Source organism: Phyllobates terribilis, unplaced genomic scaffold, assembly GCF_046119375.1.
Source record: "Phyllobates terribilis strain yellow unplaced genomic scaffold, ASM4611937v1 Scaffold_1__5_contigs__length_1240528914, whole genome shotgun sequence".
Taxonomy (NCBI): domain Eukaryota; kingdom Metazoa; phylum Chordata; class Amphibia; order Anura; family Dendrobatidae; genus Phyllobates; species Phyllobates terribilis.
In genome coordinates, this window is record NW_027362761.1 from 162,343,003 (window position 1) to 162,355,311 (window position 12,309).

The following is a 12,309-nucleotide window of genomic DNA, read 5'->3' on the forward strand; positions in this document are numbered from 1 at the left end:
TGAAAATACAGAAAAATCTTTAAATGAGAAGGTGTGTCCAAACTTTTGGTCTGTACTGTATATATATATATATGAAACAAAGCACATGCATATATTAAAGCTGATATACCAAAGCCATTAAAGTACACTCCTCCCATCAAAGTTTTTATCCTCTTAATATATTGCAATCATTATATTATATAGCGCTGTGTACTCTACTCCCTGCATAAATCATTCTCTTTAACTCCTGACCCAGCTGCTCCGCTCCTCCCCCCCTGCCAGGGACTTTTGCAGTGATTCATGACTCATATAGGGAAAATAGACCACCTGCTTCTACACAGAGCTTAGAAGGATTTAAATATTCAGTTTTTAATCATATTATGTCATAGACCTAATGGAAAACAGAAGAATTATCTGGGTAGAAGGGCAAAATGAGCAATTGTAAGTACTCATTGCTATATAATATGATGACTGCAATATATTAAGAGGATAACAACTTTGATGGGAGTGTTTCTTTAATAATATAAAATCATAAAATCCAACATAAAGCAATAAATTATGTTAGTGCAAAGAATCAATACTATAGAAGATCGCAAAGACCCTAGAGGAAGTAGGGAGTCTGTGTAACCCCACACGTTTCGTCACATCACATATGGCTTCCTCGGGGGGAGCATTTTGTGGCAAATTGAACTGAAAATTGTAAATTCGAATTCAATGAATAGGGCTATAGTCTGTTCAGAAATGACCGTACAAACAAGTGAGGGGGGGGGGGTGTTTATATGTAAAATCATCCTTAAAATCTGTCTTGCGGGAGGATATATGTGAATCTAATGAAAATGTAGAGTCCCTGTGGGTGGAGATAAGGGGAGGGGGAAAAATAATAAATTACTGATAGAGGTTTGTTATAAGTCTCCAAAAATAATGGAAGTAGCGGAGAATATCCTCGTAAAGCAAATAGATGAAGCAGCGACTCAAGGAGAAGTCATTATTATGGGGGACTTCAACTACCCTGAAATACATTAGGGGACAGAAACATGTAGTTCAAGCAAAGGTAATAGGTTTTTGACTACTATGAGAGACAATTACCTTTCACAACTGGTTCAGACCCAACAAGAAGGGGGGCACTGCTAGACCTAATATTAACCAATAGGCCAGACCGCATATCAAATATACGAGTTGGGGGTCACTTGGGTAATAGTGATCACAAAATAATACGTTTTCATGTAACCTTTAATAAGATGTGTAGTAGAGGGGTTACAAGGACACTAAACTTCAGGAAGGCAAATTTCCAACGGTTAAGAGATGATCTTAGTGCAATAAACTGGGACGATATCCTGAGACATAAAACTACACAAAGCAAATGGGAGACATTTATTAACATCCTGAATAGGACCTGTGCACAATATATACCCCTTGGGAATAAACATGCTAAAAATAGGAGGAAACCACTATGGCTAAATAGAGCTGTAAGGGGCGCAATAAGTGACAAAAAGAAAGCATTTAGAGAACTAAAGCAAGTAGGTAGTGATGAGGCATTAAATAAATATAGAAAATTAAATAAATTATGTAAAAACCAAATCAAGGCAGCAAAGATTGAGGCAGAGAGAATCATTGCCAGAGAAAGTAAAAATAACCCCAAAATATTCTTTAACTACATAAATAGTAAAAAACTAAAAAATGATAGTGTTGGCCCCCTTAAAAATAGTCTGGGTGAAATGGTGGATGAGGATGAGGAAAAAGCCAATATGCTAAATGATTTTTTTTCAACAGTATTTACACAAGAAAATCGCATGACAGAAAACATGATTAGTGATAACAAAAATTCTCCAGTAAATATCACTTGCTTAACCCAGCAGGAAGTACGGCGGCGTCTAAAATCAGTAAAGTTGACAAATCCCCGGGCCTGGATGGGATACACCCGCGAGTACTGCAGGAATTAAGTAACGTCATAGATAGACCATTATTTTTAATCTTTAAAGATTCCATAATAACAGGGTCTGTACCACAGGACTGGCGTATAGCAAATGTGGTGCCAATATTCAAAAAGGGGACAAAAACTGAACTTGGAAATTATAGGCCGGTAAGCTTAACCTCTACTGTGGGTAAAATCCTGGAGGGTTTCCTAAGAGATGCTATGATAGAGTATCTGAAGAAGAATAACCTCATGACCCAATATCAACATGGGTTTACGAGGGACTGTTCCTGTCAAACTAATCTGATCAGTTTTTATGAGGAGGCAAGTTCTGGACTGGACCAAGGAAATGCAGTGGATGTTGTGTATATGGACTTTTCAAAAGCTTTTGATACGGTTCCACACAAAAGGTTGATACATAAAATGAGAACAATGGGGATAGGGGAAAATATATGTATGTGGGTTAAGAATTGGCTCAGTGATAGGAAACAAAGGGTGGTTATTAATGGAAAACACTCAGACTGGGTCTCAGTTAACAGTGGGGTACCACAGGGGTCAGTATTGGGCCCCCTTCTTTTTAACATATTTATTAATGACCTTGTAGGGGGCATACAGAGTAATATTTCAATATTTGCAGATGACACTAAACTCTGCAGGGTAATCAATACAGAGGAGGACAATTTTATATTACAGGAGGATCTATGTAAACTAGAAGCTTGGGCTGATAAATGGCAAATGAGCTTTAATGGGGATAAATGTAAGATAATGCACTTGGGCAGAGGAAATAAAATGTATAATTATATGCTTAATTGTAAAACACTGGGCAAAACTGTAACTGAAAAAGACCTGGGTGTATTGGTGGACAACAAGCTCACGTTTAGTGGCCAGTGTCAGGCTGCTGCTGCAAAGGCAAATAAAATAATGGGATGCATTAAAAGAGGCATAGATTCTCATGAGGAGAACATAATTTTACCTCTATACAAGTCATTAGTGCGACCACACTTAGAATACTGTGTACAGTTCTGGTCTCCGGTGTATAAGAAAGACATAGCTGAACTAGAGCGGGTGCAGAGAAGAGCGACCAAGGTTATTAGAGGACTGGGGGGTCTGCAATACCAAGACAGGTTATTACACTTGGGGTTATTTACTGTGGAAAAAAGAAGGCTATGGGGTGATCTTATTACTATGTACAAGTATATGAGGGGACAGTACAAAGACCTTTCTACTGATCTTTTTACTCTGAGGCCTGAGACGGGGACAAGTGAGCATCTTCTACGTCTGGAGGAAAGAAGGTTTAATCATAATCACAGACGGGGATTCTTTACTGTAAGAGCAGTGAGACTATGGAACTCTCTGCCGCATGATGTTGTAATGAGTGATTCACTGTTAAAATTTAAGAAGGGCCTGGATGCCTTTCTTGAAAAGTATAATATTACAGGTTATAAATACTAGATTCCTTGATAGGGCGTTGATCCAGGGAACTAGTCTGATTGTCGTATGGAGTCGGGAAGGAATTTTTTTCCCCAATGTGGAGCTTAGTGTTTGCCACATGGTTTTTTTTTGCCTTCCTCTGGATCAACAAGTTAGGCTATGGGTTGAACTAGATGGACTTAGTCTTCCTTCAACCTTAAAAACTATGTTACTATGTTACTAAGTGAATTTCATGAAATTCTACACAAATCGTATTTGCATGAATTTGATTTGCTTACCAATAGTAAAATGTTATGAGTGCCAACATACTATGTTTCCATGTTCCCAAGCATATTGATTACAGTAAAAATATTTAGTCTTCAATAGAACTCAGTGTTCTGATTAATATTTTTATCAATTATTTAACATGCATTGACTGTATGTACAGATAAGGCAGTACATTCTCTTTTTTTCACTTTATATTTATGATGTTTTCAAGGCCTAAAATGTAGAAATGGGTAACATTAGAAGTCAACTTACTGATGTCATCACTTATGGAAAAGCATTTACATGTTCTATGTCCAATTACAATCTTACCATGAATCCCATACAACTTTAAGCATAGGCCTCCTAGCTGGACCTTTTTGTTCTCACACAGGTGCAGTACCAACCATGATTGTTATACTGTGAGCTTTTTCTACAGAAAATTGGTTAAGCTTATGTAATTGTAGCTAATTATACAACTGGGAGTGATCCAGAATTTTACCTGAATTTATTTTTCTGGGAAATGTTTGATTTTAAGTTTATATTTAAACTGATATCCACTCTGCTTCATTTTAGATTTTCACCTCATCATCTAAGCCCAAGGAGACTTAATGCAGCCTCCAGTATGATGCCCAAAAGAACTCCACAGCCACCCCAAATACAGCAGCCAGGCGCATCCTACTCTAAGACTTATCCTGCAATAGCTAACACATCAATACAACCAAATAGTCTTCATGTCCAAGGTGAGAAGCACTAACTTGTACTGTTAAATGATGAATTTACAGATATACATAGCAGCCACCAAAATGAAAGTCTCACACTCTTTGCTCTTTGTTTAGCACAGCCATTCCGAGACTAAGGCTCCGATTCATCCCAAGTTCTTACGCCAAACATGTGGCATAAAATACTTTGAAAAGTCTCAATATAATTTTTTTTACTTTATTAGTTTGCACGCCAGTATCGGCCAGCTCTGCCAAAATGGGTGGGACAAGGCATTGAGAGACCTACTTATCTAATTCATGATGTGTTGTTGTGTAGCTTACACCACAAATCTTAATTTGGTTCCTGACTGGAGTAAGAAAAAAATTACACCTATGCTCACCTTTGGTGGTGGTGGCCTTCCTGCGATGTCGGCACCCGCTTTCCTTGGGCTCACATGACACTGCTGTGTCATGCAATCTCTGCGGCCAATCAGCTCTGGCTTCACTCTCCTCTCTTATGGATGTAACTCACATCAGGAATAAGTGAGAAAGCAGCCACAGCTCTGACTTTCTCCGGATGTGTATTTGTCCGAAGTATGATGCCAGCCCTGATTGTATCACGGATCATGTGACGTAACAATGTCACGCAAGCCCCGGGAGACCCAGTGCTGACACAGCTGGAACTGTGCTGGTACCGGAGGTGAGTATAGGTGTTATTTTACTTGGGGAAAACATTGGGATTGAGAAGAGGTAGACAACCTCTTTCAAGAAATGACAAATTGCAAAGTTTTCAAGACTGCGTAGGACTCCTCATCAGTTCTGGTTATATAATACTGTTATAGCATTTCCAAACTAACCATTGCATTGGATTGTGGCAGTAGCGTGACTCACCTATATTATTTGTGTAGATCGGCAACTAATACCCACATTATTAAAACAGCCATGCAACACATATGGAATAATACTGTGTGGCATGCTACATCAAAAGTATAGCATATAAATGGTTAAAATAGAGCTATAAGGCGACATGTAACACTGAAATCGCTATGACACACTACAACATTGGATGTAATGATTTCTATGGTGTAACATTGTGACCTATAATATACTGCAACTAGAACACAGAGTCCAAATGTGTTGGATTTTTTGTCGCTGGTTGCAAGTTGCACGGTCTTCAGTGCAAGAAGCACATGGCATGCAACTTCTCTGCAACTTGACTGTTTTATTGACATTTTGGAGAATTGCTGATGCGTGACACATGTCGCTGTGTAGCCCTAGCATAGTTGAAACAATTTTTGTCTGATCAAGAATTGATCTAAGATGTGATAGGCACATTCTTTAATATCTTATTTTGATTCAGAATGAAATACACTGAATTCCACCATTGTAGTTTACTACAGTATATACTCGAGTATAAGCCGACCTGAGTATAAGCCGAGGCACCTAATTTTTCCACAAAAAACTGGGAAAACTTATTGACTCGAATATAAGCCTAGGGTGGGAAATGCAGCAGCTACTGGTAAATTTCCCCATCCTGGTAAGAATACCCCCCTCATCCCCAATCCTGGTATGCTTGGTCCCCTCATCCCCAATCCGGGTATGCATGGCCCCCTCATCCCCATCCTGGTATGCATTGCCCCCTCATCCCAATCTTGGTATGCATGACCTCCTCATCCCCAATCCTGGTATGCATGGCTCCCTTCATCCCCATCCTGATATGCATGGCCTGCTTATCCCCAATCCTGGTATGCATGGCCCCCTCATTCCAATCCTGGTATGCATTGCACCCCTGATCCCAATCATGGTTTGCATCGCCCCTTCATCCCCAATATCCCCAATCCTGGTATGCATGGCACCCCTCATCCCAATCCTGGTATATGTGGCCCCCCATCACTGCACACATGAAAAAAAATAAACACTTCTACTCACCTTCCTTCCTCCCCTCAGCTCCAGCGCTGCATCCTGTTCTGCCACCATCTCACCTCCGCATCTAAGCAGCACATGACGTCACTGCCATGCGCCCTCAGACGCCGAGGTGAGTTGCCAGGATATTCACTCCTCTCCACGCCGGGACTATGGGTGTGGAGAGGAGTGAAAAGTCATTCTCCTTACTAGCGCAGTGTGAGTCGCAGCCGCACTTCCTGCAGCGGCTCAGGGATCCTCTGTGCCTCTCTAATAGCAGGCACAGAGGATCGCTGAGTCGCAGTAGGAAGCGGCGGCTACGACTCACACTATTAAAGAAAATGAATATTCACCCCTCTCCACTTCCATGAGCATGGAGAAGAGTGAATATTCATTTTCTTTAGCTGTGGGCACACGTGGCAGATGCTGCAGCTGCTCCACTGCCGCAACCCTCCACACGGTATATACTGCATATATAAGTATATATAAAGTAAATACCTGAGTATAAGCCGAGGGGGGCTTTTTCAGCATAAAAAATGTGCTGAAAAAGTAGGCTTATACTCGACCATATACGGTATCTGCTTATAACTGCTATGTATAGCTCAATAATGATGCAGTGTGGCTAAAATTGTTGAATTACAGTTTTTTTCACTGCTTTATTTATTTTGAGGCTGGGGTATCCCATAGATCTTTGTCAAACAATGTGCCTGAGATTTGATCCATTATATAACAAGTCTATGATTTATTGAAGGCAAGCACACGCTCTTCCAGGGTATCTGTCATAGGCTCCACATTATACAACAATAGTGAGAAACTTAACACCAGCATATAAATTATGAGCCGAGCGCTCTGCATGGGATTTAGTGCTGATGAGAACTCAATAGTTGCCTGCTGCAACGTGATTCACTATTGTTACAACTGTAAGGGTTGACAGAAAAGCAGTCAAGTCAAAATGTCATTTAGTTTCCAGCAAGAACAAATACTGCAATATCCAGGACAGATTGTTGGCTGACCTTGTATGTTTTATATATAGTGATCCGTGATATATGTCTCCGGAATATTTCTTGGATTATTACTGACATTTCACATCATATTCTATACTACAAACTCAGTTCACTTTTTTCAGGATATTTGATTCTGCTTTTATAGCTTAGTTTTACTTTTTAAGTACATAAAAGTTGGTCCTATGTAGTAATCTACCATGTGTACTTTTGGTCCAACTCAAAGCTTATTGAATCTAGATATAATAATATATATGATAAGAATATATATAATATGATAATATATATAATAATATGAATCTAGATATAAAGAACATAAAACACTTAAATAACTAAAGTGTTGAAAGGCTTAGTTTTGCACCCATGGCACCAATCCAGCGTTTGTTCATTTTTTTTATTTCAGTGCTGGAGTGGAATGGATAATGCATATCACCTGCTCCTAGAATCATATTTACCAGCTGCCATTTTCTGATCTTGCCGACGCCACTGTGGTTTCGATCCGCCATCTTGTGATCGCAGCTTCTGACTCACTAGAAGTCAGAGGTAACAGTCAAAAGATCTCAATGTAAGTCTATGAGAACCTAATTCTAGCCTTGTTCTGGCTCTCATAGACTTATGTGACCTCCGGCGCGCCCACCAAATACTGGAGCGATCTAGCAGGTCACAAATAGTTGACGACGACCGGAGCGTAGCCAAGAACAGAGGAAGATGGCTGCTGTTAAGTATATTAATAGAGATACCACTTCAGTCTTGAAAAAAGCTGGAGTGGTACTTTAAGATATCTGTTATATCCTGTTTTTATAGAATATTTTGAATAAGTGTTGGTGTGGCTTTTCGTGAGTCCTTTGGAGGAAGAGATTCTGAGAGTCCAACCTTCATCCATGCAAAATTTTTGCACATTCTGTTTTTCCCATTACTGTTGTAAAATGCAACAGTAGATGCTATGTTGGGTCCCCATGTATGTAACGGGCTCGGGTGCCAGACCATACCCAGAAGTTACCAGTTGTGTTATACCTTATTGCATCTGTCTGTGACAGCAATGACCAGCGTTTTCTCCAATTGCTGCTGTTTCACCATTCTAATGCCACTGTGAATCACTGCTCATGTTGATGGGTTATAAAGGCAGCTGTGGGCCTGCTGAAGTAACCTATGACTGTCATTTTTGTATTTCTGTGAGTCCCAGTGACACAAACCATTTTTTTCCCAAATTTCCAATTTTTCCCCCCTGTAGCTGCCATAGTCATTGATAGTTTAGTTTTGTGACCTATCCTTATATCCAAGGGGTAACATTTCTCCTTGCGGAGAGTGACATGTTAAGCATGTCACGGTGCGGAGACTTTTAAAGCCTCAATGCTCCTCTGGGAAATATGCAAATTGTCTCTTCAGAGAGGAAGAGGACTAGAACTCTAGTGCCACCTACAGGAAGTAGCAATCCTAAAAGTCAATAGTGACCCTTTAACGAGCCTTATCATATGACTTAGGATATAAGCCAGAACCTCAATTTGCAGACCCTGTGTTTCGGGGTACTGCCCCTCGTCAGTGCAAAGTGTGAGTTCTGGTTTGGCTGGGTGAGAGGCGTCAGACCGGTATCCAAGGTGTAACATTTCTCCTTGCGGAGAGTGACATGTTAAGCATGTCACGGTGAGGAGACTTTTAAAGCCATAATGCTCCTCTGGGAAATATGCAAATTGTTTCTTCAGAGAGGAGAAGGACTAGAACTCGAGTGTCACCTACATGAAGTAGCAATCCTAAAAGTCAATAGTGACCCTTTAATGAGCCTTATCACCTATCCCTAAAGTTGCATTTGTTTACACCTGTGTCACGGCACCATCCTTGTCGCTGAACTGCTATAGGCCCCAAGAAGTTAGCTACCAACATCCTTACAAATGTTGTATAGCTATATGGGGTATATATCAATATGTATTTCATGATTTATTAAATAATACTTGTAAATACTGGTGTTAAAAAGTGTTGTATTACCATTTTTGTTAATTTCCTAAAAGCTTTGAAAAACCTTCTAATTGTACAAGTCTAAACACAAGTAGGAGATTTCCCCTCATTATACAGTATGTCCCTGTGACATTGGCATTTGACAGGCTTCTCCTACATTATATGTGTACTGGATGATTACCAAGTCTTACTGCTTGAGATGTCTTTGTGTGAAGATGAATTATGGCTCATTTTGTTACACGGCAGTGTTTTCCCAATGGATGTAGAAGTAATGTGTGTGCCTGTTTGCAGAAGTCTACCTCTTTAAAGCGGTGGGACTACTCTCCTGACAAGTCAGTGTTAAGGTCATAGCCCCACTTAGTATGATTTGTTGGACCTGCTGCTGAGTAAAGTCATTCATTATTTATAACCTCATACAGGTTTTTTACTATTTCCCTACCAATGACATGGGCTGTTTTCTGACAGGTTGAATTGAACACTAATTAGGTTGAAGGGTAAGACACATTAACAAGTCCTACATCCTGGTTGGGTGTATAGCTTACAGCTCAATGTTCCTATTGCTGCATGGTAAGAATAGTAAGAAATGATGTAGGCATTGTGTTGCATTCAATTAAAATCCTGATAGGCAGAAGGGGTTAAACACGTCCACTCTCTTAACCTTAATTCCTATGAGAGTAGTATACAATTAAGGCCAGATTCTTTTAATGATAATAATTTCTTTCCAGACGTATGCCATTTTTCTTCATTTATTTATTTTCCATGAAATATGAATTACATATGTGTATGCTATAAGCTAGTTGTAGTTTATGACATGATTGATAATTAACCCTGGGTATCTAGAAAATATATATTTTTTTGTTTTCTGCAATGAGTGGGTTTATAAATGTTATACAACAGGTGAAATAAGTATTGAACACATCACCAATTTTCTAAGTAAATATATTTCTAAAGGTGCTATAGGTAAAACCAGTGAGCTGTCTAAAGACCTTCGCAATCTTATTGTTGAAAAACATACTGCTGGCATTGGTTACAGAAGAATTTCTAAACTTCTGAAAGTTCCACTGAGCATTGTTGGGGTCATAATCCAGAAGTGGAAAGAACATAATTTCACCATAAACTGGCCACGACTAGGTGCTCCTCACGATATTTCAGACAGAGGAGTGAAAAGAATTATCAGAAGAGTTGTCCAAGAGCCAATGACCACCTGTTAAGAGCTACAGAAAAACCTGAAATCAGCAGGTACACTTGTTTCAAATTAAACTACAAGTAATGCACTCAACCTCCATGGCCTGTATGCACGCTCACCACGCAAGACTCCATTGCTGAACAAAAAGCATGTTGAAGCGTGTTAACAGTTGGCTGGGAGAATATAGTCTGGCCAGATTAGACAAAAATTGAACTCTTTGGATCCCATAGTACACACCATGTTTGGAGGCCAAAGGGTACTACATATCACCCCAAAAACACCATACCCACAGTGAAGTTTGGAGGTGGGAACATCATCGTGCGGGGCTGTTTTTCAGCATACAGTACAGGCAGCTTCATATGATTGAAGGAAGAATTAATAGGATGAATGGACAAATGTACATTCTTGATAAAAATCTGCAGCCATCTACCAAGATGATGAAGATGAAACAAGGGTGAATATTTAAGCTAGACAATGATCCCAAACTCAAAGCCAAGGAAATTCTCAATTGGTTTCAGAGAGAAAATAAAGCTGCTAGAATGGCCCAGCCAATCACCTGACCTGAATACAATAGAAAATTTATGTGAGGAACTAAAGCTACATACTGTGTGGAAGAATGGGCCAAAATCACACCTGAGCAATGCATGCCACTAGTTTCTCCATACAGGAGGTGTCTTGAATTTGTTATCACCAACAAAGGCTTTTGTACGAAGTATTAAATACATTTCAGTAAGTGTGTTCAATACTTTTTCACTGTGTAATTTCTCATTATTACACATACCTTAATTTATGGATATCTATGGTATGATTTCTTTGCCTGGGTGGATTGGATGGATTCTTACCGAAATCTGATGATAATTTCATATCAATAGCAGCTTTAGAAATATATTTTCTTAGACAATTGGTGATGTGTTCTATACTTATTTCACCTGCTGTATAGACATATCAGTATAGTAACAATATTTAGTTAATAGAATTAAAAAATATGTTTATTCTTCTGGGTGCTTTGAAGAGCAGTGTACAGTAGTAGCTTTAGGTTATGTTCATAGACAAATAATATGCTAGATGTTAATATGGTGGATTTTTCACCACCAAATTGTGTGAAGAGAGTAAATAGCATATTACTGTACCAGCATTGAGGATGAAATTTCATAAAATCTCATTCTGACGCTGCAGAAAAATTTGCAGCACAAATTGAACTGTGGTGCATATTATAAGGGCTTGTTCCCACACAGCATAAATGCAGAGTTTTTTCTGCTTCGTTTTAGCTGCATATTTTCTGTAAGCGTCCACATCATAATTGTCTCTGATTATTATGTTTTTGCTGCATTTTGAATGAGTTTTACCCTTTATTTGATGCGTTTTTGGTGCACATTTGCAGCAACATTTTTATAGGGAACCTGACAGCTGATACATGCTTTATGATCAACGTGTGAACGTAGCCTTATTGCATTTTTTTTTGTACAGAAAAGCTTTGATTCTGCACATAAAAAATGCAACTGCAAGGTGAATGCACTGATTTTTCAAATCTGCAGTGTAATAACGTACGTACCAGAAATGTAGTTGGATATTAACGAATCAATAAATTCCCTGCAAAAATGGTGCAATATTAGTGCAATTTTGCAACAAAAACTATGGTCTTTGTGGTGGTTTTGGTAAACTAGAAAAAAACAGCAAAATTGACCTTAGAAGCTATTTAAGGCTATGTGCCCACGATGCAGAAATGCTCCGGATTTTTCCTGAGCGTTTCTGCATCTCCCTGGCAGAAAAAACGCATGCGGATTGTACATGCGGATTGTACATGCGGATTGTATATGCGTTTTTCCTGCCAGGAACATGCGGATGTGAAGCGGTCTTCACATGCATTTCCGCATGCGGGTTGTCAAGAGCTTTCCAAGCGATTTTAGCATCACTTGGAAAGTGCTTGTCAACTTGGTCACACTATATAAATCCATGCAAACGGCATGGATTTATATAGTGTGACCCGAGAGAATGGTTAAAAAT

The 12,309-nt window shown here is 39.3% G+C and overlaps 1 protein-coding gene across 1 annotated transcript in view; it reads left to right on the plus strand.

Moving 5' to 3' along the window:
- Nucleotides 1–12,309, plus strand: part of GLIS3 (GLIS family zinc finger 3) — a 517,803-nt gene that overhangs the window by 461,378 nt on the left and 44,116 nt on the right. The window contains exon 9 of the mRNA XM_073669184.1: nucleotides 4,142–4,308. Coding sequence (XP_073525285.1) covers nucleotides 4,142–4,308 — 167 coding nt within the window. The remainder of the gene's footprint in view (nucleotides 1–4,141; nucleotides 4,309–12,309) is intronic.